The 26,461-nt window shown below is 47.9% G+C and overlaps 1 protein-coding gene across 1 annotated transcript; it reads left to right on the top strand.

The window, feature by feature from the left end:
* Positions 1-7,664: 7,664 nt before the first annotated feature.
* PPP1R15B (protein phosphatase 1 regulatory subunit 15B) lies at positions 7,665-16,180 on the top strand. The gene is made up of 2 exons (XM_056119069.1): positions 7,665-9,701; positions 13,572-16,180. The coding sequence occupies exons 1-2, from the start codon at positions 7,902-7,904 to the stop codon at positions 13,788-13,790; spliced, it is 2,019 nt and encodes a 672-aa protein (XP_055975044.1). The 5' UTR covers positions 7,665-7,901; the 3' UTR covers positions 13,791-16,180.
* The last annotated feature ends 10,281 nt before the right edge of the window (positions 16,181-26,461 follow it).

The following is a 26,461-nucleotide window of genomic DNA, read 5'->3' as shown; positions in this document are numbered from 1 at the left end:
GATCCAAGAAGCTGCTTTTCTTATAATGTGATGGAAAGCAGATTATATAGGTATGTTGGTGAGTTCAGTTGTGGGCGGAGAAGATTGCTTATGTCCAATTGTATCTATTTTTTTGAGTGACCCATGAAATGTGACAATAAACTGAAGGGTATATTGTATATGGGAATGCTGAAAACTTGGAAAAGAAATATGTGGAATAATCTAAGAGTGAGGAAGCACCCCTCTGGATATGATAGGAGTGCCTGATGTTGATAAAATCAGTCATCACAAATATGAAGTCATTCAGCATGATTCGTGCTGAATTTCTCCAGCAAGGATAAATTATGTTGAACAACAAAGTTTAGGGCTGGAGAGACAGTTCAAAGGGCTGAGCATACAGGGGGCCTGGATTTGATCCCCAGCACCATCAAGTCCCTACGCACTGCCAGGAGTTACTTCGCCCTCATCCCCAAACATCACCCATATGTGGCCCCAACCTTCCCCATCTAAAATAAAAAGAATAAAAACAAATTTCACAATCTTCGCGCCTTAAAACCACTTTGTTGCAGTAAATTTGAAGTTCTAATTGGCTTCCATGACAAGATGAGTGAATTGAACAGCATCGCATTAGCAAGTAGGAAATGGTTGTACAAAATAGAAGGCTGTGTAGACAGGAGGAGGGTAGGAGGGCAAAGGAAGAGCGCATTGCATCAGGCAATGCCACCTTCCCTGGGGATCAGCCAGCATTCTGGGCTGTTTAATTGTATATTCCTGACAGTGGTGGAACGAGCAACTAACAAGGTATAGGGTCTGGAGACTGAGTACAGTGGGTAGAGGTCTGCCTTGCATGCCAACCTGGGTTTAATTCCCACATCCCATATGGTCCTCAGAGCCCACTGGCAGTGATTCTTGAGCTCAGGAGTAGCTCCTGAGCACTGCCAGTGGCCCCACCAAATAAATTTCTAAAAAAAAAAAAAATAGGGGCTGGAGAGATAGCACAGCGGGTAGGGTGTTTGCCTTCCACGCAGCCCACCTGGGTTTGATTCCCAGCATCCTATATGGTCCCCTGAGCACCGCCAGGAGTAACTCCTGAGTGCTGAGCCAGGAGTAACCCCTGTGCATCGCCAGGTGGGACCCAAAAAGCAAAAAAAAAAAAAAATTAACTAATTATGTTAAGCCCTGGTTTGATGAGATGGGGCTTTAGCATTAGCCACTCCCTTTTGAGTCCATAGTCAAGGGGATCCTACTTAGGGCTTCTCGCTTCCCTGCAGGTGAGGCAGGTGTTCTCCCACTAAGCCACTCCTGGCTCCTGTCATCTCTCTTTGCAGCTATGAAGGTATAAGTCAGAAAAAGTGAGTCATTAGGCTTAACTAGTTCAAAATTTTGCTGGAGAAGAATGCTGGACTAGGAGCAAGATGAGAGAACGAAGAGTCTTTGCAAGGGGCTAGTTTTCATACTGGCTTCTAGAACTCATTGATAAGGAGAGAAGTGAAGGGAGGTAATGCATCACAAATGCAAGAAATGGTGTTGAAATGATTTGGTGGTCCCTGGGGGTCTTGTAAGTAACTGAATAGTGAGTTGAAAATTGCAAAGACAGGAGTGGGGTACTTGGAATTATAATTTGTGAGGTGATACAGACTCAGAAAATTGAAATCAGAAATTATTCATTACTTGAGGCCTAGGATCATCTCTGTATTTTTATTTTTGGCTTGGGGGGGGGGTCACACCTGAGGGTGCTCAGGGCTTACTCTTGGCTCCGCACTCAGGGCTCACTTCTCACAGGGCTTGAGGCCCATCTGTATGTGGTACCAGGGATTGAACCCAGGCTGGCCCGCATGCAAGGCAAGCTCCCTACCATTATACTATTACTCTGGCCCCCTGATCTTTAATTTTTTTTTTTTTGCTTTTGTGGGTCACACCTGGTGGTGCACAGGGGTTACTCCTGGCTCATGCACTCATGCACTCAGGAATTCCTCCTGACAGTGCTCGGGGGACCATATGAGATGCTGGGAATTGAACCCGGGTCGGTCGCGTGCAAGGCAAACGCCCTACCCGCTGTGCTATCACTCCAGCCCCTGGAACCATCTTTTGAAAAAAATATAATGGAGGTGCAGATGGTTTTCTGCAGAGTTGCAGTGAACCTGCAAGTCTCAGGAATTGGCGTGCCTGCCCGCGCAAGCTGCTATCTCTGCACACAGAGCTGCCCTTCTGTCCTCCGGCTGATAGCAGGTCCCGGGAGCCCGGCCCCACTTTATTCAACAGTTGAGATCCAGGTCAAAGTCACATATTCTTAGAGCCTGCCAAAGCTTCATGCTTGTGCTTTTTTCCCTACCTAGAGCAACTTCCCAGGTAAGGGAAAAGAAAAGTTACGGCTCTCGTGACATAGGGAAGAAAAGGTACAGTCACAAATTGCAGACATGATGGGGCTGGAGAGATAGTACAGCAGGGAGGGCATTTGCCTTGCATGAGACTGACCCGGGTTTGATGATTCCCGGCATCCCATATGGTCCCCTGAGAACTGGCAGGGATGATTCCTGAGTGCAGAGCCAGGAATAACTCCTGAGCACTGACAGATGTGGCCCCCAAATAAACAAACAAACAAACAAACAAAAGTTGTAGACATCTTTTTCAGGGGTACCTGAAATAAAATAAAATATGAAAAAAAAGGGACAAAAGAGTGGAATGTGAGAGGCTTGGGCATTGTAAATTGCTATGAAATTATTATTTTTCTCTTTTTGGTGGTGGAAAATGGGCACTGGTGAAGGGACGGTTATTTCATCATTGTATGACAGAGACTTAAACCCAAAAGCTTTGTAACTGCTCTCATGGTGATTCAATAAATAAATTTATAAAAAAGAAAAAAAAAGTAAGGTGGAGTTCATGCCCCATTCAATCAGCCTAATCAATGGCTGAATAAATAGCAATACTCCTACATTTAAATAATAAAAAGAGGAAAAAAAGAAAGTATTATTACTTGACAGACATGTGATGCTCAGCACAGCTAAGTCAGAGGATCCCAAATCTGGTCTTAGGTACCACTTTCATTGGCACTAGGGCCTTCCCAGCATGCACTCTGCCCCGTGAACGAGCTCTCAAAGTTTCTTTTTGTCTATTTCGTGGGTAACACCCAACTGTACATAGGGTTTGCTTACTTCTGGCTCAGGGGTCACCTCTGGCAGGTTCTGGTGACCATATGGGGTGCCAGGGACTGAACCACATGCAAGGCAAGTGCCTTACCCACTGTACTGTCGCTCTGACCCTATGAACTAGCTCTTTTCCTCCACCTTTTCAGTCTTAAAATTTGTGGGGTTGGGGGTGGGGGCTAGGGGTAGAGTGTGGTGATAGAGTTCAGGCCTTGCATGTGTAAGGTAAGGTCTGAGGTTTGATCACTAGCATCTCTCGCGCCCAAAAAAAAAAAAAAAAGTTACCGAGGACCCTAAAGAACTTCTGTTTACATAGTGGGCCAGAGAGATAGGCGAGTAAGGGGCCTTATCTCTTGCCTTGCACAGGATGGACCTGGGTTCAATCCTGGCATTTCATATGGTCTCCTGAGCACCTTCAGGAGTGACCCCTGAGAAGAGAGCCAGGAGGAAGCCCCAGCACTGCTGGATGTGGCCAAAACCGCAAAACAATAAAAGATAAAAATAAATTTTTAAAAAACAATAAAGCATTAAATGCTAATTTTTAAATGAAAGCTTAATTTTCAAAGCAAAGTAATTATTAATAAGAATGGCATTATTTTTAGATTTTCTTCCAAATATCCTTAAGGGAGGACAGAATTTTGGACTGGGGTGTAGCTTGCCATGAACCTGTAAGGTTTGATCCCTGAGACTGCAAAAAAAAAAAAGAAAAGAAAGAAAGAAAAGAATAAGTTATAAGTTTCACACCTGCTTTTGCATTCAATGTGCCGCTAAATCACATACCTCACCCTCTAGATAATTCCACAGTACACTCTGAAGATAAGTTTTTTTAGTCTAATTTCAAATTTGTATTTCTGCTATTAAAGATTTAAATGATCATAGACTGACATAAACACAATGGGTCACTGGTATTATCAATGTTATAACATGAATATTTGCAAATATTGAAATAATACAATATTATTGAAAAATAGCACCACAGAAACCTAAATCTGAAGTGAATTAGCTATTTCTTGAAGTTTAAATATCTTCAGAATGTAAAATCAAGACAGAGCAGAAACCACAAGCAACCAAGTTAAATGATTTAGTCAGGTTTCCATTAAATGAATACAGAATAAGGTGGTAGTTTTTTTTTTTTTTCCAAGGGGATCATTCCCTGCAGTACTCAGGAGCTACTCCTGGCCTAGTGCTTGTCACTCTTGGCGGTGTACCAGGTATCAAACACGGGCCTCCTCCATGCGAAGCTTGAGCTTAGCCCATTAAACTAGATCTCTTGTTCTAGCATGAAGTTCTAAGTAAATTTTTAAAAATAACCATTTATTTCTCATTCTGAGGTTTGTAAACTGGCAAAAGTAAGTTTTGACTTTGTGGTCATTATGTTTTGGGTATGAGAATTCAAAATGAAATAACAGAGCTGAAGATACAGGAGTTAAGGCATCTGCCTTGCATGCAGCTGATCTCTCTCCCATACCTGGCACCAAATTGGTCCCCTGACCACCGCCAGGAATGACCTCTGAGCCTTGAGGACCACTGAGTAGAGCTCAATATCCACCTGCAAAAGACCCAGAAAATAACAGCTTAATATTATATGAAAATATTGAGGGGCCTGTAAAGCTAGTGTAAGGTGTTTGCCTTATACAACGAGGATCTCCAGCACCTCGTGTGGGTCCCCAAACACTGCCAGGGATCACTCCTGAGCACAAATCATTCCTGGTATGATCCAACTGCCCCTTCCCACTCCCACCCACCTCCAACCCCCAGGGAAAAAAGAAAACATATTTTCTACCTAAACAGTTAAGACAGGATCCCTAGATCATGCCTTGGGAACCACTTGTGCTAGGTTGAGCCCTGGAGCTGGAGCATCAGGGTGACACTTACGGGCATTTACACAACAGTATGCTAAGTTCTGTAATGGGCTGTGACCGTTGTCATAATTCTGATTGCCAAGGTCAGCCAAACTCGGCAAAGGAGCTGATATCTGAGCTGGACACCTCCCCATGCATGAATAGGTGTAGAGCAGGGGAGGCCAGGGCTAGCTTGGCCTAGAAACAGTATGGAAGAAGCTCCAGTGTCGGGGCTGGAGTGACAGGCAAAGAAAGGGTAAGGCGCGTGCCTTGCGTGTGGCTGACCTAGGTTCGAACCCTGGCATCCTGTATTTTATCCTGAGCACTGCCTGGAGTGATTCCTGAGGGCAGACCCTGAGTGTTTATGTGGGAATGTTATTTCCCTATTCTCTACCTGAAACTGATCTCTCATCAACCCTTTCAAGGAGAACTAGCCTCACTTTACAAAAAAGGGGGCCGGGTGTCAGTGGCTTCAATTACTTAATTTGCCTATTATAATATAGCAACTACTCTAAAACATCTCTATTTTTTTTTCAATTTTGGGGCCACACCCAGAGCTGCTCAGGGGTTACTCTGGCATCTGTATTCACTCCAGGCAATGCTCAAGGGACCAAACGGAATGGCAGGGATCACACCAGGGTCATGCCAGTGGCAAGGCAAGAGCCTTATCCGCTACTCTCTCTGGCCCTGTAGTCTTTGCTAGTGTTAAACTTTTATTACTCATTTTTTTTTATCGCTCTTAGGACTGAACATGAGGTGTTTCAGAGATATGGCTACTAAAAAGGCAAAGAATGGGAATTTTGAGAAAGTAGAGGCTATTTTTTGAGCAATCTCAATTCAGCAGGATCTGCAGACTCCCCAAAGCTTTATGGGCGCTGGTGTTCAGGATTGTAACCCTCCCTCCTTAACAGATACTTGACTTTAAGAGTAGTGATTAGGGCTATACAGTGGGTAGGGCCCTTGCCTTGCTGGTGGTCAACCTGAGTTTAATACCCAGCATCCCATACGGTCCTCCAAGCACCACCAGGAGTGATTCTTGAGTGCAGAGCCAGGAGCAAGCCCTGATTATGGCTGGGTTACAGGGAGCTGCTTGCTGATTTCTCTTACAGGCTGCTACTCTGTAATCTCTGGGCAGCTAGGGAAAGCCCCGTGACTCTCCCTCTTGCCACTGCTTTCGGTGGACTCAGCTCCTTGCCCACGTGGGACAGCTGATGCCCTTGTTGGAAGGAGGAGGAAACGAGAGCCAAGCGGGTTGATGATCAGTTGCAGTTTATTCCATTCTCCTCACGTGCCTGTTCCAGTCTCACTGTAGCACTGTAGTACTGTCCTCCCGTTGTTCATGATTTGCTCAAGTGGGCACCAGTAACGTCTCTATTGTGAGACTTCTTGTTACTGTGTTTGGCATACTCAAGTCTCCGGGAGCTTGCCAGGCTTTGCCGAGCGGGCAAGATACTCTCGGTAGCTCGTGACCCCAAAACCTCAATGCAATTTAAAAAAAAAAAAGCCCAAAAGAGAATAGTGATAAAAAGTTTAGCAGAAATGGAGGAGAGTTGGGCATACCCAACCTGTGCTCAGGGCTTATTCCTGGCTCTTGGAACTTAAGCAGAAATAAATGAAGTAAGACCTAACTCACGAGAGAGTCAAATCTAGCCACTAAAATTACTAATCATTTCAAAAGATTATTTCAGTTACCAATTATTTCAAAGGAAGGAAGTCTGTGCTTCCTTCTTTGGGTGTTGCAGTTCCCGGGCTCACATTTCAAAGCCGACCAATGCTCAGGGAACAGGTCTGTTCCTTCCTCCTGGGACTCGGCTTTGCCCCACTGAAGGGGTCAGGGTAACCTGAGAAACACACGTTCCCCTTACTCGTGGCGGAGGTCTGTGGGTTGGAGCCGCTGAAAGACTGCAGGGAGAAAACAGCGATTTGCAAGTCCGAAAGACACAGCGGGCAGGGACACCTAGAGTGATTGATTGACACCTAAGAATGATTCTTCTTCCGCCGAGATGTTTCCCTCCTGACTCACTTGAGGATTAAGCCTTGCAACCGGTTGGCAATCTCCTCGCGGCCCCACTCTTACTTTTTTTTTGGGGGGGGGCAGGAATTTTAGTGTCCTTTAATAAAGACAAGATCTTGTGATATCCTTCCAACAAAGAGAAAGTTTATCCTCAAGAGATACTAAGTGAATTGTCCAAGTCTGTACGACATACGCCCACTCTTACTACGAAACCGAGCGCTGAGGGCAGACGAGGGACTCAGCCCTTCACTTAACCACACTGCACGCTAGCGAGAGGAGTGCCCCCCTGGGGGGAGGGTGTATTAGGCCGTTAAAAGGGCTCCAGGGCATCCGTGGGCGGGGCGGCCTCCCCGGGCCCGGCGGAGGAGCAGTGCGCACGCGCAGATCCCGGGCGGGCTGATGCAACCGGGGCCGCGGCGGCGGCCGGCGGGGGCGGGGCCGGGGCCCCGGGGCGCAGCCAATCAGGCGCCGCCCGGAAGTGCGCGCGCTCCCGCCGGGCCGCGGTGACGTTCGGCGGCGCGCGGCTGCTGCTGGCTTGGGCCGCCGCCGCCGCCGTCGCTCGCCTCGTCCGCTCGTGCCCGGGCCGTCCCGCGGCCATTTTGGGCTGTGCCCTGCTCAGGCGCGCGCCCAGCCCAGCCCTTCCGGGGTCGCCGCGCCCAGTCAGTGCCGGGAAGTCGCCGCCGATGGTGGCCCGGCCCCGTGCGGACTAGGGCTGCCCCCCGCCGCCGCCATGGACGCCGCCGCCGCCGCCTGCTGCTCCTCGGCAGGGCCCGCCGCCCGCGGCCGGAGCCGCTCCCCTCTGTGGCGCTTCTGGGACCGGCCGCGGACCCCGACCCCGCGGCGAGGCCCCGTCCGGGCGGTGTAGGCCGCGCCGCGTCCCGCCCGCCGCCGCCGCCGCGCAGCCCAGCCCCACCCGCCCCCCGCATGGAGGAGCCCGGAGCCGGCCCGCGGACGCGCCCCGGGGGCTGGGGGCTGCCCCGCTTCCTGCGCCGCCGCCCCGCGCCCCGCGCGCCCGCCGCCGCCCCGCAGCCCGAGGCCCCGGGCCGCGCCTGGCTGCGGCGGCTCGGCCAGCTGCTGGCGCCGCTGCCCGGCCTGCTGCAGCGCCTGCTGCTCTGGACGCAGCTGCTCGGCGGGCTCCTGCCCGCCCGCTGGCTGGACCTGGCCGGCGGCTCCGTGGCCCGGCGGGGGCTGCGCGCGCGGGCCGACCCGGCCGCGCCGTCGGCGCCCAAGACGCCGCGCCCTGACGCCGCCGCGGTCGCCGCCGCCGCCCCCGCCGCCTGCGCCCTGGACTGGCTGGAGCAGGGGCTGCCCTGGCCGTGCCGGGCCCCGCGCCTGGACCTGGAGCTGAAGGCCCCGGGCCCGGCGCGGGCCCCCGCGGCGCCCGCGTCCCTCCTGGAGCCGCGGCTCTGGGGCGTGGAGCTCCTGGCCGGCCTGCTCGCCGAGCGGGACCCTGGCTCCCCGCCCGCCGGGCCGCCCCGCGTCAGCGTCGTCTCCTATTTGCTGAGTCCGGCCTATCTGGACGGCCTGCCGCGCGGCGGCCCGCGCTATCGGGGCGGCGGGCCCGGCCCCTGGCAGCCGCTCGGCCCGGCCGGCAGCAGCAAGAGCAGCAGCGGCGGCGGCTCCAGCAGCTGCCGCCGTGCGCCCCTGGAGCCGGCGCGGGCGGCCGCCAGCCCCCCGGCATGCCCGCCGCCCACCCGCGAGGGCCTGCCCGAGATCCAGCACCTGCGCATGAAGCGGCTGGAGTTCCTGCAGCAGGCCCGCCGGCCGCCCGCGCCGCCCGCGCTGCCCACGCTGCCCACGCTGCCCACGCCCGAGCAGGACCATGGCTATCACAGCCTGGAGGAGGAGCACGGCCTGCTGCGCGTGGACCTGAAGCGCGGCGGCCAGAGCCCCGCGGCCGGAGCCACTTCCGGAACCGCGCTGGTCCCCGTGGCCCGAGCCCAGTTGTTGACTGAAGAGCCGCCGCCGCCGCCGGCCGTGGGCAAGCCGGGCCCGGCGGCAACGTGGCCTGCGGACGCGCCACCCATGGCCGAGGGCGCGGCCCCCCCGGGCCCGGCCGACGAGCCGCCCCGCGTGGCCGCCGCGCGGCCCGCGTGCAGCAACCCGCTCATCGACTACATCCTGGGGGGCGCCCCGGCCGACGCGGACGCCGGCTCCGAGTCGGACGGCAGCGAGGACTGGTCCGAGGACGACGGCTTCGACAGCGACGGCGACAGCGACGGCGACAGCGACAGCGACAGCTCGTCGTCCGAGGCGAACCCGGGACCCGGCCTCCAGCTCTGGGACTCCTTCCACAGCGGCGACCCGTACGACCCCCGCAACTTCACCGCGGCGCTCCGGACCCGCGCGCGGCCCGGCCCCGGGCAGCCCGCGGACCCGCGCGGAGACCCGAGACCCGGCGGGGACGACGACGACGACGGCGGCGGCGGCGGCGATGGGGAGTCGAGCGCCGACGAGGCCGAGAGCCTCCGGCTCTGGAACTCCTTCTGCCGCTCCGACGACCCCTACAACCTTTTCAACTTCAAGGCGCCCTTCCAGACGGCGGGGAAGAGCTGGAAAGGCTTCGGGGACGCCGCCGGGGGCCCCGCGTCCTTTGTGGCCGTTTCTGAGCGACGCACGGTCCTGTCCTGCAAGGTGCGGCTGGTCGGGAGCCCAGAAGGCGCGTGTGCGGGCCTGCGACAGTCTGTTCTCGGACAAGGACACTCGCCCGCCCGGAGGAAAAAGGTCGGTCCGTTTCCTTCAACGCCTCGGGTAGTGAGACGTGTGCTTAGCCACAGCAGGAAAAAAAGGCCTCGGAGCTCGGGTGCCAGGGTGGAAGTGGGTGCCCCCTCTCCCGCCCCCCCCCCCCCAGGTGTTCTGACCAGATCAGACCCTCACGCTGGGTAGGTGGTGTTAGCAGGGGAGTGCTGCTTGCATTAGGGGGGGGAGCGCCAGCTCCAGACTGCTGCCTCTCTACAAGTTTGCCCCGACGCAGGAATATTAAGCCTGTGTGTGCCCAGTTCTAGAACTGGGGACGGCCCTATTACAGCAGCAGAATTTAAAAACGATAGTAAATGCGTATGTCGTTTGCAGACACTTTTAATATTTTATTGATGCTCGTCACCCCAAACTAGCAGGTCAGATTTATCTTCTGGCTTTTGTCTTAAGAATCTCTTTTTGGGTTTTGGGCCACACCTGACCTTTTTTTCCTGGCTGGGGGATCATTCTTGGCAGTGCTTGGGGGACCTTACTGGATGCCTGGGATGACTGGCATGAACCCGGGATGGTTGCATGCAAGTCAAGCACCTTACACTGCTCTAATATCTCTCCAACCCCTGATGGTGTTTGGTTTTCCTATTCCCAAGCTTTAAACCTCCTTGAAGTGTTTGATTTTTTAAACGCTTTGCAAGTTAACCTTACATAGGAGTCTTTCAAATTGCTTTTTAATTTTTATCTCTTGTTTATTGACACAAGTTATTAATTCGGGGGAGATAGAACAGCGGGTGAGGCACTTGCTTGCTTGCTTTGCATGTGGCTGACCTAGGTTTGATCAGGCCTTCCCATATGGACTCCTGAGCACCACGGGAGTAAGCCCTGAACATCGCTGAGTGTGGCCCCCAAACAAACAAAAAAAAAGACCCCAGAAGTTAATTGATTGGAGAGAATCCCCCAAACACACTGGGTATCCTTGCAGAGGGAGAGTTTCTATGATTGTCTATTCGGAGAGAGGAATGAGTGGGGGATTACTGTTAACCAGCACAGAGCCAGACTGCTGGTTCCGGTTTGATGGCTTTACACTTGGACACTGGTCAGGAGATAGAAAATGTCTCAAATGTTGGTAGTCTTACAGTTTACTTGTCAGTTCAGAATAAGTCCTGTTAAAAGCTTTTTTTTTTTTTTTTTTTGCTTTTTCGATTACACCTGGTGTCGTTGCACAGCGGTTACTCCTGGCTCTGCACTCAGGAATTACTTCTGGTGGTGCGCAGGGAACCATATGGGATGCCAGGGATTGAACCTGGGTCGGCCATATGCAAGGCAAATGCCCTACCTGCTGTGCTATTGCTTCAGCCCCCTGTTAAAAGCATTTAAGGGGTTCCTGGGAATGACCTATTGAGCAAGGGTGCTTGGAGGCCTGACAGCTGGACCTGGGAAGGAGCGCGGCCTCCCTCCTACCTCTGCTCTCCTGTCTGGTGGGAATAATACTGGCCAGGACATCTGTTGTGTGGGTTATTACGTAATTTAACTGAGCTGGCTAAGGTAACTCACTATTCATTACCTCCCCTTTAAAGGGCCCCTCACTGTTCAGGGACCTCAGGCCAGTTTCATGTCTCATGTTAGCTTGTTCTTTGAGTAAGAAGGAGACAAGTGAAGTAAGTGTGGGGTTCTTGACTGTGAACTAGAAATAATATTTATTCAGAAATTATCTAAAACATGGGAAGGGGGTTGGAGCAATAGTACAGCAGGTAGGGTGCTTTCCTTGCATACATATGACGTGGGTTCAATCCCCGCCACCCCAAATGGGGCCCCGAGCCCACCGGAACTGATTCTGAGTGAGTACAGCCTGGTGCGGCCCCCAAAACAGACAAAAGAATCCAAAATATGGCAAAATATGGGAAGCTTATTTGGTAGTCTTTCCTGAGGTATGTGGGGAAATGGGTGGTGCCTGATTCTTAGAATGCTTAGAGTCGTGTGGGAGATTAAAATGCCCATGGCATGGCCTGGCATGGCCCTGCTGCAGAGCTGGTCAGAATCCTGATTACCAGACCGGTCAGTTAACCTCTGCTGCTGTTCCGTGTCTGTAGGGGGAGTACATAGATGGAGTGAATGACTTAAAAATTGTGAAGCACTTTGAAAAGAACCTGTCATATGGGAGCAGCATTTGAGTTCTTGTTATTATTTGTTTTAGTGATACAGTGAGTAACATTAGAATGCAATATCTAGTAAGGAGTTACATATCTACTAATTGTCCTCAGGGGCATTCCTTGGCCTGATGTAAAGGGAATGAAAGTAGACGGCTCCAGTGGGATTAGCTGATGTAACCTTTGAACACACATTAAAGCAAGAATTTACCTTTGGAGTTTGATATCTTAGAAAAAAACTTTCATACTAGAAATTAAATATGGATTAAAGGAACTCATTGCATGTGGTCACAGTCATCATTTTGTGTATATATAGTGATGACATGAGGAAAAGACGACAAAGAGTATTGTTTTTGGAGGTGGGGTGGGGTGCCAAGATTAAGCCCAGGCCCTAATATGCAAGACAAGTACTCCGTTAACTGAGTACTGAGGCACATCCTGAGCCAAAATGTTTATTTAAACTTTTGGCATAATGGTTTACAGTGTTGTTAATGATAGTTCATGCAGTGTTCCAAATACCCCTTTTCACCACCAGCGTATGTCCCCCCAGCCCTCCCCCTCTCTTTTCCCATTCGTTGTGCCAAAAAGTTTTTATCTTAATGACAAAGTGTCTAAAATAGTCTTAAAGTGTTAATTTTGGTGGGTTTTGTTGAGTACTTAATTCTCTCATTTTAATTATCATCTTTTTTAAAATTGTAAGAATTTATTTTCAGAAATTGAAAGTACTGAAAAATAATTTGGGGGGGTTGTTGTTTTGTTTTGGGGCTGCACCCATTGATGCTCAGGGGTTACTCCTGGCAGGAATTGCTCCTGGTGGTGCTCGGGGGACCATATGGGATGCTGGGAATCAAACTTGGGTCACCACGTGCAAGGCAAAAAAAAAAAAAAAACCCCTACCACTCTACTATCTCTCCAGCCCTGAAAAGTGAATTAAAAAAATAAAACTAGGGGCTTGGGATATAGCTCTGATCAAGTCTATGGTTCCCCTTACGAGGCCTTGGGTTTCATCTCCAGCACCACAGGAGAGGGAAAAGGCAGAAATAAGTGAAGGTGTAGTTGCTGGGTTTTTTTGTTTGTTTGTTTGTTTTAGAGCCACACACGTAGGGTGCTCACGGTTTACTCCTGTCTCTGCACTCAGGGATCACTCCTGACGGGTCTTGGGATCATGTGGGCTGCTAGGGATCGAACTTAGGTTGACTGTGTGCAAGGCAAGTGTCCTACCTACTGTACTGTATCTCTGGCCCCAAAGCTTTGATATTTTAGTGAGAAGAATTGACTTCAGGACTGTTATCTCTGAAAACTTGTTTAGAAACATTTGTCATTTTGGAGAAGCATATCATAGAACTTTTCTTTAAGAAAAAGGTAAGGGTCAATAATGGAAAAATCATTTCCCCATCAAGTTCATTTTTTGATAACATCGAAGCGAAAAGGGCTAAAGGGGAACAGCGGAACAACAGTGGAGATGGGACAGTGTGCACACGTGGGAAGGTAAGGTGGCATCGCCTGCCCACCTCCATATCCAGTGCCATCTACGTAGCCTTAATTTCCTTCCTCTCCCTCTTGTTTCTTTTTTCCAGGGTCTCACCTGTTACAGGTGAACTCTGCCACTGAGCTGCATCTGTGGCCCTCCCTTTTTATAGAAATCTTGCTGTGGTTGGGAGCAACATAGTTGACATTGTGAAATCAGCAAAATGGTTGATGTCTGTAATGATCCTGAGATCCTAAGCGTGATTGGCGTTTGTCTTTGTCTTTCCAGGTAACCTTCCTTGAAGAAGTTACTGAGTATTACATTAGTGGTGATGAGGATCGCAAAGGACCGTGGGAAGAATTTGCCAGGGATGGATGCAGGTTCCAGAAACGAATTCAGGAAACAGAACATGCTATTGGCTATTGCTTGACATTTGAGCACAGAGAAAAAATGTTTAATAGACTACAGGAAACATGCTTCCAAGGACTTGTTTTCAAGCAATGTTAAGGCGATGTGATAGCCTCTGCCCTCACTTGCTCTGCCTCTTCAGAGGTGTCTTTCAAACACATTTGGCAGCTGTTCTCTGACTTCTTAACAGAAGGTCCAGCGACCTGGCTTCATAGTTTTTTGTTACATCCCTCTCACACGTAGGTCTGAAGCCAGCCCTTGGTAACAGAGGGGGAAAGGGTATGATTTCTTATCCTCCCTTAGATGGATCTGTTTTTGAATGCCGTTTATTTGCTGTGGTGAAAGAGAACCTTTTAAGGTGTAATTTTGCACTTTTAAAACTCTCGTTTTCTTTGAAAATGATATTTATAGGGTTCAGAACCCATTTCTGATTATAATCTATGCGTGAAGACTTTGGGCTGTTCTTCCCCGGACCATTCTGAAGTTAATGGACTTCATGGTTTCTTCACCTTCTTTAAAAAAAAGTTCAGGTTTTTGCTAACTGAAAACACATGGTGTCACCTTTTTTTTTTCCCCATCTAAAAATGACTGGTTGAAAATGTGTGGTGTGTTTGGTTATAGGTTACCGGTCTCCAAGGACCGCTGCAGGATCTGCATGTGTAGTACTTTGGGAAAGCTGCATCTTTCTGCCAAATTTTAGTCTCTACTCTCTTAAATTGCTCTCTGGAAAGGGTTCTGTAAATGTTATTGTAGTTCCTAGTTGAATGGTTCTTTGTATCTATGAGCAGATAAAAATAATGGAAAAGACTGCAGAAAGTAATGATTGCATCATAAGCTTTTATTTTTTAAATTAAAAATCCTAGAATATATAAAAGGAAGATAATGTGAGGCATTTCAGCAATTTTGTTTTGTTGTATGCTCTCCACAGAAGACCAGTGTTACTCAATCATTTCTCGGCACTGTCACTTTTAAATGCCTGTCAGGGTGACGTTGTAAACTTGGAAATGGGCAGTTAGGAATTTTCCAGTTTGAAATGTGCAGACTTCAGTCAATATCCAAGTTTATTGTGTTCTATTTTAATGAGAGAAGGAATAGTAAGGCTTGGAATAGTAAGGCTTATACTTTCAGGAGAAGATAGAATTATAGATTTAATAACGGGAAATCTTAATATCTTAACTCAAGATTGCTTGTGAATTGAATGTTTTGCAGTGACTAGTTGTGCTTGGTTTATTTAATTAGTTCCTATTATTGGTGTTCTCTGTTAAGTTGAAGACATATTAACCAGTTTCAAAATGTTCTATTTCTACTGCACAGGTAATAGAAATATGAGTAGAATAGGTGATCTTTTAATTTTTAACTGATTTCAGTGTATGAATGAATTTTTCATTGGAGTGCTTGCAGAATTACTACCTCAGTTTATAGTCTACCTGGTCATTATTTTATTTCTGTCTGTTTTGTTCTTAAGAGTTGCCTCCAGTGTTGATAGATTCATCAGTGAACACACTGAGAGTGCAGTATCATAAAAGATGGTCAGATTTGTGCAGAGCCCTTGCTCAGCGTGTTTAGTACACCTTCATGTTGGGTAATCACAGGGAATGCGTTTAGAGTCTTGGTTTAACAACCGACCACAGGGTAGATTGTAGGGGTGGGGCTGGGGGCTGAGGCTCTTGTAGGGGATTGTACCCAGAGATGCCTCACATTCAAGGCTTGTGCTCTTCTGTTGAGTCGGATTTCCTGCCCAAGCTGGGTAGTTTGAAGTACCACCTGTATCAGTTGGAAAGAAGTCACAGGTGGCCTTAATAAAAGTGTTTGAAAAGTACATGTGCTTTCTCAAGACCCAACGGAAGCCTGCATTTTATTTTAGAGATCTAGACTTTTCTTCTTTCTGAAATCTAGCATCTCACCTTATGTGAAGATGACGGAATATCTTTTACCTTTGTTGGGTTTTGAGAAATTGTTCTCTGAGGGTTTCAACCCTACCATGAAATGAATTAATTCCAGGCCAAGACTTCAGTTTAAAAGAAGTGACCGTACGCCAGTGGGCAGGATGGAAGGGACCATTTTAAGGTGGACTGAAGGAAAACTCGAGTTTCATTCCGATTTTAGTTGTTAGACCAAAGTTAAACACCCACATTCTTGAAAATTTTCACTATTTATACATTTAAAGTCTTAAAATGGTGCTTTAAGAATCATCGTAGCATGTGAAAACCTTTGTGCAGACAGGTAAAGTTGCCTTTCCTTGGTGTTGAAATGTACTAACAGCACCTGTTCATCTTTAACTTGAATCAAATGTTATTTTTTTATAATTTAAGAAAGGTAACATTAGAGACTAGAGGACTTTTAAATGGCTTCAGCAGATTCAGTAATTTAATTTACCAGCGTGTGGAGATTTTATAGCTAAAATTATATTTGTATATATAACTGTTAACTAATCTGTAAATTGTAATAAATATATTTACAATTAAATGCTATGTGATATTTTGATTCAACTTTATGTTTCATAGTCTTTACATTGGTTTTGGTACTATTTGAGAAGGATTTCCAAGATACTTCATCTGTCAATGTAAATGTAAGTTTTGGGTTAGTTTGGAATTTGAGAAGATTGTTTATAAATTAAGTCTCAGTTAATTGAAAGAACTGGTAAGGAAAGAAAATTGTAAAACATCTTGTAATAGAAAATTTGGTTTTGAGATTGTGAAAAAATTATTCTAAGAATCTAAGATTTGATTCTAAAATTAGCACTAGCCACCCACTTCTGTTTGCTACCAAAAAAATAAGCCCCATTAAAATAAATGGCATCTGGACTGGAGAGATAGTACAGTGCTTTACTTGCACATATCTGATCTGGGTTTGATCTCTGGAACCCTAAATAGTCTCCCCGAGTGCATAGCCAGGAGTAAGAATGGAATGTTACCGCATGTGGCAGAAAAAACAAAAAGTGAAAATTTATGTACCGAGCTCACCGTGTTTTCCTAGTTAGAAAATCTTTACTTTTTTTTTTTTTTTTGCAGGGGCAGTTGTGGGTGTGGATGTGGGTGTGGGGTGTTTGCAGCCACACCTGCCAGTGCTCAGGGATCACTCCTAGTAGGCTCATGCTAGCAACATCAGAAACTCTCCTGAAAAAAGATGTTAGTGGGAATACCTATCAGTGGGCTGAGGAATAAGAACTTTATAGTTCAGATCTTTCATCTAACGAACGGAAAATTAACGAATTATTTCAGAACTTCAAGGAAAGAAATGAACATTCAGTGACACAATATTCAATACAAATGACAACCTTCGATTTTATTTTCATCACTATCAAGATTTATTGCTATGGCTCCCTTGCTAGCCTGTAGAAATTGCTATGTTTTTCTACTTTTTAAAAAAAAATTATTTTATTTTTGCTTTTTGGGTCACACCCAGCAATTCTCAGGGGTTCTCTTGGCTCTGCACTTAGGAATTACTCCTGGCGATGCTTGGGGGACCATATGGGATGCCAGGGATCGCGCTTGGGTCAGCCACTTGCAAGTCAAACGTCCCACCCACTGTACTATCACCCCAGCCCTCTTTTTCTACTCTAATAGTAAATTTAAAGCAAATATTTAACAGAAAGTTTCATACTTAACTCATTTCAGAATTTGGTGATTTCATTTGGTGACTTCTGGACCTTTCAAAATGAAAATGGAAATTAATTTATTTTCTCATAAAAGCACCCATCATTTATAAATGGGCTTAATACAGAGCTATGTAACATCTTGTCTAAAGGACGAGTATGAAGCCCAAGTGGCCTTTTTGAGCTGAGAGAGACTTAACTTTGTGTTTATGAAGAGATTTTGTTATTTCTCCATTTAACTTGATAACAGCACAAATGTTTGCAATTTGTGATAGGTTGTTGAGGGTTTAGTTGACTCCTTTGTGAAATAACAATATTTTAATCATGGATTTGTTCCAGTGAAACTTAACCTTGTACCAGTTTAGGCCATCAAAACACAAAGGCAGATGTAATAAATATAATAAATTTATATAACCCTGTTCACGCTGAGGCTTCACTTAGCAAGACCTGTAATCCTTTCAGTGAATACGTTTTAGCGGAGCTTTCTTTCCTGGAAATTTTAGGGGACCTTCCCAAGTAGTGTTCAGGGGGCTTGGGGGGCCACTCCCAGCAATACTCAGTACAGTGCTTGGGTCCAGTGGTGCTGGGGGTGAATAAAGTCACACCCAGCAGGGCTGGGGGAAGGCGACACATCAGGATTGAACCTGGGGACTTGATGCCTACAAGGCATGTGCTCTCACCCTTTGTCTGCATGATAGTTCTGATGCTTACCGACAAACCATTCCTGACACTGGGAATGTAGCTCAGTGCTAGAGCACGTTCCCCAGCACTCATTGTTCGACAAATGGGATGGAGAACAAGGGGTGGAGGAGGGGTACCCATGACTAGTTCAGTTTTGAGTCTTCTCAGGGTTTTACCTTTGGCAGACTCAGTCTTACCAGGAAAGCGAGAGCAGACTAGGGTGGGCGTGGATATCCTAGAGATACAATGAAAACAAGATAAAAAGCTAGACTCTGTTTTTCCACACCCAGTGCTCCGGATTGAACCTGGGACTCCCAAATGGGAAGCATGTGCTCATGCTTTGAGCCCTCTCCTTGGCCCTTGGGAAGTAGAGATCTTAAGGAAAGAAAGTTTGGAGTGATTTCAAGTATTCTTTGACCTTTCCCTTATTCTCAGTATTCTATTCTTAGGGTTTCTTGCCAATGTTACCCAATCTTATTACTGTTTCATAGATCCTTACCAAGAAGAATGCCGGAACCTTTGCACACAATACTGTTCCAGAGCTGTGTGTCCGTCAGAATATCTGTCAAAACAGAATTTCCCTTTTGCACCCTTAACTACCAAGTTGTTAGGTCGATACATACCTTTACTGGGTTAACTTTCAAGAATATCCTAAGGATGGACCTGAGAGATAGTATAGCATGTAGCACACTTGCCTTGCACGCACTGAACCTGGGTTCAGTTCTCAGCATCCTGTTTGGTCCCCAGAGCCCCACCCGGAGTGATACCTGAATACAGCAGGTGTGGCCCCACACAAAACAAAATATCCCAAGATGTTCAGTGTAAAAGAGATGCTAACCAAACGATTCTGTTACTTTGAATTAAACCTTGAATTAAACTTACTTTACTCAATGTACTTTAGTTTTAAGACATTTTTGGTTTGGGGGCCACACCTGGCAATGCTCAGGGATTATTCCTGGCTCTGAGCTCAGGGATCCCTCCTGGCAGTACTTGGAAGACACTGTACTCAGTGTACTTCTACATTGATTCTGAAGGAAACACCAATGGAATCTCAAAAAAGATTTTGACATGGCGAATTTTGTTTTATGATCTGGAGTGGTTGCCTTTTTTTTTTTTTAATTTTTATTAGTGAAACACCATGAGATACAGTTGTAGACTTACAAATTTTTGTGCTTGGGTTTCAGTTATACAATGATCAAGTACCCATCCTTCCACCAGTGCCTATTCTCCAATGCCACTGATCCCAGTATCCCTCCCCCCGCCCCACCCCACCCCCCATCCCACCCTGCCTCTGTGGCAGGGCATTCCCTTTTGTTCTCTCTCTCCATTTGGGTGCTGTGGTTTGCAAAACAGGCATTGAGTGGCAATCATGTTCGGTCTATAGTTTACTTTCAGCATGCATCTCCCATCCTGGGCGGATCCTCCCAACACCCTTTATTTGGTGTTCCCTTCTCTATCTGAGCTGACTTTCCCCCTAGCGTGTGCGGCTAGCCTCCAAGCCATGGAGTAAACCTCCTGGTACTTAGCTATTCTTGGTATTAGTCTCCTATTTTCTTACTTTATGTTCCCCAGATGAATGCAATCTTTCTGTCTGTTCCTCTCTTTCTGACTCATTTCGCTTAGAATGATACTTTCCATGTGGTATGGAGTGGTTGCCTTTTAAAAAGAAATTTCATGAAGAAATTTTATGAAGAGAGAACTAGATGTTTGGATCTCAAGTATCTCAGAGACCTCTGGCGACCATACTTTCCAACTCTGCTTTCCTTCTACCTTGAGAAATGATGAGCATTCCCACTTCGTTTTGCTAGCACTTGTCTGCCTCTATGCTCACTTTAGTCTGTAGATTTAAAAAAAATTTCAAAAATTGAATCACTGTGAGATCCACCATGAGATATAAAGTTGTTCATGATTGGATTTCAATTGTGCAAAGTTCTAACACCAGTCCCTTCACCAGTGTACATTTCCGACCACCAATGTCCCCAGTTTCCCCCCTACCACCCTTCACTCTCCCCAGCCTGCCTCTATGGCAAACACCTTTTTTTTTCTTTTTCTTTTTCTTTTTTTTTTCTTTTTGGGTCACACCTGGCATTGCACAGGGGTTACTCCTGGCTCATGCACTCAGGAATTACTCCTGGTGGTGTTCAGGCGACCATATGGGATGCTGGGAATGGAACCCGGGTCAGCCACGTGCAAGGCAAATGCCCTACCCGCTGTACTATCACTCCAGCCCCCCTTTTTTTCTTTTTGAAAATTTTTATGAAAAAGTTATGATTTCCAAAGTTACGGATAGTTGCATTTTAGGCATATAATAACTCAACACCAATCCCTCCACCAGTGTTCCCGGACTCCCTCCGCCATCCTAACTCCCACTTCACCCCTGCCTGTCAGCTTGACAGGCACATTACAAAGTTTCAGTGATTGTATGACAGACATTTTTCTTTCCTCTTTCTTCTCTTTCCTTCCGGGCAGTATGGTTTGCAATAGAGATATTGAAAGGTTATCATGTATATGGGTTGGAGCAATAGCACAGTGGTAGGGCGTTTGCCTTGCGCGCAGCCGGCCTGGCCTAGCCAGGTTCGATTCCTAGAGCCCGGCAAGCTACCCAGAGTATCTCGCCTGCATGGCAAAGCCTGGCAAGCTACCCGTGATGTATTCGATATGCCAAACACAGTAATAACAAGTATCACGATGGAGATGTTACTGAACCCGCTCGAACAAATCCATGAACAACAGGAGGACTGTGACCGTGATCATGTATATTCCTTTACCACTTTTCAGTTTTGTCCAGAGTGATCATTTCTAACTGTCATTACCATAGTGGTTCCTCTTTTGTCTTAACTGCCTCCTTCCATTTCCCTCTCCCCAGCTTCTAACCAGGGACCATTCCTCCTGGTCCTCATTTGTAGATTCTTTCTGTCTTTTTTCCCCTTTTATCTTTTTCTTTGTTTCTGGGTCATGCCTCCTGGCTGCACTCAGGGTTGCCTCCTGGCTCAGGTCAGGCAACCATATGTGGTGCTGGGAATTGAACTTGTGTCAGCTACATGCAAGGCAAGTGCCTTTACCCACTGTACTACCCCTTCAGCCTAAAGCCTGTTAATTCTTTAACATCTTGTGTGTCTTGTTTTATTGTTTAAAAAAATTAAATTGAATATTTGTGAGATAGTCCATTAACAAAGCTGTGCATGATTGGATTTCAGTCATACAATGATCCAACACTCATCCCTTCACCAGTGTACATCTCCCACCACCAATGCCCCCCTTTTCCCTCCCACCATCCCCTAATACTCCCCTCATACACACCAGTCTACTTCCCTGGCAGGCACTTTTTTTTCTTTCTCACTCTCCTTTTGTGCCTTATGGTTTGCAATACAGGTACTAAGAAGTTATTGTGTTTGTTCAGGGCGTTCTGTATTTTTATCGGGAAAGTAAAGCTGGAGTAGCTTTTTCAACTGGGTGGCAGCTTTTGAGTGTAGACGGGACTACTGAGACTTCTGGAAGTAGAGGGAGGTGGAGGAAGGTAGCCCATCCCAATCCCGAGAAAGCCTGGAGATTTCAGTCACAAAATTCGCATCCCTGAATTTTCAACAGGGTAATATCTCGGTAAGGCCCATCCTGAGATGGTGGAGTCCAGCTGGGGACATGGTGGTGATTTTGGATTGTGGAAGCAAGAGACTGACAGGGGCTCTGCTTGGGTGGGCACCAGGCTGATCTGCCCTCTTCGATTTATCCTGGTCTGTTCAGTCTCGTGTGGGGCTGAGAGTAACTGTGGTTTCTGATCTCTTATGAGATTTATTTATGGGTCTCTGAAGCCAGGCCAATAAATGAGCTTGTACAGCTGAGCCAGAGGTGATTTGTGGGTGTGGTTCCCACATACCTAACTTTCGGCTGTTTAATTTCTCTGGAAACTTGGTCCTAAGTTGGTGGGGTCCAGCAGGAGGCAATTTGGTGGTATCAGGAAGCCTGAAGTCAGCATCAGGCTGCTGATGCATGGTGCCCTGCAGGTACAGGTTGACCTGCTGGTGGCACCACACCCCAACAAGCCCATGATGTGTCATGTTTTTGAGTTCACAACCTAAAACTATGAATTGTGGCTGGTGCATTAATGGTCAACAGTGACTTATTGAATAAGCTAAGATTGTATGTGTGTGTATGTGAGTGTGTGTGTGTGTGTGTGTGTGTGTGTGTGTGGTGAAAGGCATCCAACTCAGGGCTTCAGATATATAAGGCAAATGCTTAAACTGAGGTGGATTTCTGGTCCAGTTTAGAATTCTTTTTTGGGGTCTGGAGAGATAGTAGAGGGGTGAAGGTACTTGCCTTGCATCCTGTCAACTCGGTTCAAATCCCTCCCTAGTGCATGTTGTCCCCTTAGCACCACTAGGAGTCACCCCTGAGCGCAGAGCCAGGAGTATCCCTGAGCACCATGTTGCCCAATATGCCCTCTTCCCTGCCCCTGCCCTCCGCCCCACCAAATTTTACTTACTGGTTTTGAGGCCACAGCCAGCAGTTCTTACAGGTTCCTCCTGGCTCAGGGTGTTCAGGGGACCATGCAGTCCTGGGGATTGGACCTGGGCCTCTTACATGTAAAGCGTGTGCTCCAGCCCTCTGAGCCATCTCCCTGCCACTAGTTTTCTTTTAATAGTTTTTTTTTTTAAATTTTGGGCCATATCCAGTAATGCTCAGGGCTTACTCCTGGCTCTTTGCTCAGGGAGCACTCCTGGCAGTGCTCAGGGGACCATATGGGATGCTAGGGATCAAGCCGCAGTCAGGCATGTGCAAGGTAGGTGCCCCCAATGTACTATTTCTGGCTCCAATAAAACTAAAGGCTATTTCTCATTTCTTCTTTCTTTTTTTCCCCCCGGTTTTTAGGTCAGATCCAGTGGTGTTCAGGGGTTAATACTGACTCTGCGTTCTGAAGTTACACTGTTGGTGCTTAGGGGACCGTATGGGATATATGGGCTGCTGGGGGTTGAACTTGGGTTGGCTGCATGCAAAGCAAACACCCTACCTGTTGTGCTATGCTCTGTGTGTACCACTCCCACCCACCACCATGTCATTTTCTTAATATTACATCTCTAGGGGCCAGGGGCATACCACAAAGGGCTGAGCACTGCTTTGCATGTGGGAAACCTGGGTTCTATCCCCTGTACCACCACATGGTCCCCAAACCCTGCTGGGGGTGATTCCCTAAAACAGCTCGGAGTAATCCCTAAGCACTTTAGGGTGTAGCCAAAAGCAACAAAAGTTACCTTCCCTATCATCTTTAATGAGATTTCCTCAACCAGGCCGTGTCTGGTCAGAAACAAATGTGCATGTTATAATTGATGGAGACTCAGATTTGAAGACTCCTAAGAGAAAGACTGCTATGTGTAAAGCTCTAATTGCTCTAATTTGTGGAACGTAATAGCCCATTTTTGTTTGGCTAAGGATACCACAAATTAATTCTAGCTTTATTAAGAAGATGCACGTCAGTTTATGAACTTAATATGTGTGGCCAGCTGAGACCTTTCTATTCTAGAATTAATATTCTGTATCTGAGGGGCTGGAGAGATAGCACAGCGGGCAGGGCTCTTGCCTTACAGACTATCGACCTGGGTCTGATCAGCGGCATCCCATTTGGTCCCCGTGCAATGCCTGGAGTAATTCCCAAGTGTCGAGCCAGGAGTAACCCCTGAACAACTGCCAAGTGTATCACTGTAACACTGTCATCCCGTTGTTCATCGATTTCCTCGAGCAGGCACCAGTAACGTCTCGATTTGTCCTAGCCCTGAGATTTTAGCAAGTGCCACATTGGAGGCTCCTTCAGGGTCAGGGGAATGAGACCCATCATCGTTACTGGGTTTTGGCATATCGAATACACCATGGGGAGCTTGCCAGACTCTGGCGTGCAGGCAGGATACTCTTGGTAGCCTGCCGGGTTCTCCAAGAGTGAGAACTAGACAATTATACATATATCACAGTCACAGTGCTCCCATTGTTCATCGATTTGCTCAAGCGGGCCCAGTAACATCTCCATCATATGACTTGTTGTTACTGTGTTTGGCATATTGAATACGTCACGAGTAGCTTGCCAGGCTCTGCTGTGCAGGCTAGATACTCTCGGTAGCTTGCGGGGCTCTCCGAGAGGGGCGGAGGATTCGAACTCGGGTCGGCCATGTTGGCCGCTTGTAAGGCAAACGTCCTACCGCTGTGCTATCGCTCCAGCCCTATATATATGCACACCCAAGTGTGCTTAAAAAAAAATTGGGGCTGGAGCAATAGCACAGCGGGTAAGGCATTTGCCTTGCACGTGGCCAACCTAGGTTCGATTCCTAGCATCCCATATGGTCCCCTGAGCACTGCCAGGGGTAATTCCTGAGTGCAGAGCCAGGAGTAACCCCTGTGCCTCGCCGGGTGTGATCCAAAAAGAAAAAAAAAATCTGTATCTGAGAGCACCAAAGTATTTCTCATTTTACCAGAGGATGGGCTGGTTGTGGGTTTCCAGAGCTGCTCTGTTGGCTCCACCAGATGGCGCCCGTTGCCATCCTAGAGCTTGATGGATGCTTGGTGTTACTAATCTTGAAGGCTGTTGCTCGCTTGCAGGTCATTTCCTCCTTGTGTAAACTGCCCTCCTGACCTATGTGACTCCACCTTTCTGTGGTAACAGCTCAGAAGCGAGGGCCGTGTTTTACAGGAAAACAAGGTTTGATCATGGACACAAATGAACAGCTTCTTCCTCATGGACAAGGAGGGAGAACAGAGTGAATTTGCTGGTGTGTGCTGAGTGCTGATAGGATTTGATCTAACTTCGCTCCTGTCCAGAGCCCTATCACATTCCTGGGCCAGGGATGACATTCTCAGCTAGCGGAGAGTGAATGCTTGGCTAGGGACTGGACAGTCATGACTAGCCAGGAAGGAGGACATAGGCTGCTGGAATAGTTGGTGACTTCCAGCTGACTCTGTTTCTCTCTCTGCCCAGAGCTGAGGCCGGCGGCCACCCCCAACTGCTCTTGGGAAGGATGAAGTCTGCCCAGCCTGTCAGCCAGGAGGTGTGGCCCCAGCCTCTTGAAGGCAGGCAGGGTAGAAGGCCAGTGTGTGCGTCTGCACCGTTTCCTTGTGGCTGAGTCACAGTCTGTGCGTTGCTGGGTGCCTTTCCTGCTGTTCTCTGCTCAATTTGATTGACAAGGAGGATAAATTTTTGTTGTTGTAGTTGTGTCTTAAGGAACAGACATAGATTTTTGTGGGTTTCTTGTTTTTCTGCTTCTGGTTGTCGCATTTCCCAAGACCCCCACCTCTCAGCAGGTTCCCTGTGTGGGGCCGCCTGCCCATGTGGCCTGCGGATGTAACCCAGTACGACCTGAGAGCAGGTGGGGTTTTACAGGAAGATTGAATTACAGAAGCAGGGGCCTGCTGGGGAGGCGGAGGGCTGAAGCAGGTGTATCTTCTTGCAGTTGATTTCCCAGGTTGTTTCAGCCAGGATGACAAGCTCCATGTAGACAGCGCACCTTCTCCTGCTGGCTTGGTAGAGAGCCACTCACATCATCCCGGGAGTTACCTTTCTCGATGGGATTCCAGCTTCTAATGCCTCCCTGGTGATGTCGCCATCTCGCTGGGTTTCTTTTTGTTTGTTTTGAGGCTACACCCAGTGATGCTCAGGACTTACCCCTGGCCGTGCCCTGGGTCACTCCTCGAGAGCTCGGGGAACCAGATGAGATGCCAGGGATTGAACCTGGGCCTGCCAAGTGCAAGGCAAATGCCCTCCTTGCTGTGCTATCACTCTAGTCCCTTATTGGGTTTCTATTGCAACACCCTAGGCCCCTCCTGCCATGCAGGCCCCACTGAAGTCTAACTGTGCTTTGCATGGCCACTCCTTTCCAGGGCACGCTGGCAAGGACCAGACGATCCGGGGAGCACAGTATATTTTAACTCAAGTGACAGTTTTCACCGTCTCCTTCTAATGGATGGGCTGCCCGCCACACCTGACAATTAAGTCACTGACGAATCATGCATTGCAAAGAGGCAGTTACACACGCAGAAAGGTCTCCCCAGTGTCAGCGCTGTTTTTACTTGAATGTTTTCCTTGAGATCCCCGTGAGATGGTAGTATTACAAGTGATGACTAACCCCGAGGTCTTCCAAAACATTTATTTATGATTAGTTTTTGGTTTGAATTCTGGGGTCACACGTGGTGAGGTTCAGAGGCCGTCTCTGAAGTGATCTCTGGGGAAATGTAGGGGGCAGGGCTTTGGCCTGCAGTTGGCACATACAAGGCACACTCTTAACTTCCTCTCCTTTTTCCCTGACCCCCTAAGTTTTATTTTGGGGCCACCCTGGTACTGCTCTGGGTGCAGTGCATGGGGGTGACTCCATTGGTGCTCAGGACCATGTGGGGTTGCCGATCACACCCAGCCCAGGCCTCCTTGTGTAAGGCATGAACTCATCGGTCTGTCGAGCTCTCAGCCTTAAACCTAAATTGTTTTGTTCTTTGAGGAGGTAGAATATTGAGCCACACAAATTGT

This window comes from Sorex fumeus, unplaced genomic scaffold (genome assembly GCF_029834395.1).
Source record: "Sorex fumeus unplaced genomic scaffold, SorFum_2.1 ptg000039l, whole genome shotgun sequence".
In the NCBI taxonomy this organism is placed as follows: Eukaryota; Metazoa; Chordata; class Mammalia; order Eulipotyphla; family Soricidae; genus Sorex; species Sorex fumeus.
This window is presented reverse-complemented; position numbering and strand designations above follow the sequence as displayed.

Excerpts from the sequence above, each read along its gene's own strand:
- PPP1R15B (XM_056119069.1), top strand. The coding sequence starts at position 7,902 with ATGGAGGAGCCCGGAGCCGGCCCGCGGACGCGCCCCGGGGGCTGGGGG. Across the intron at positions 9,702-13,571 it reads CGCCCGCCCGGAGGAAAAAG|GTAACCTTCCTTGAAGAAGT; the intron begins GTCGGTCCGTTT and ends TTGTCTTTCCAG.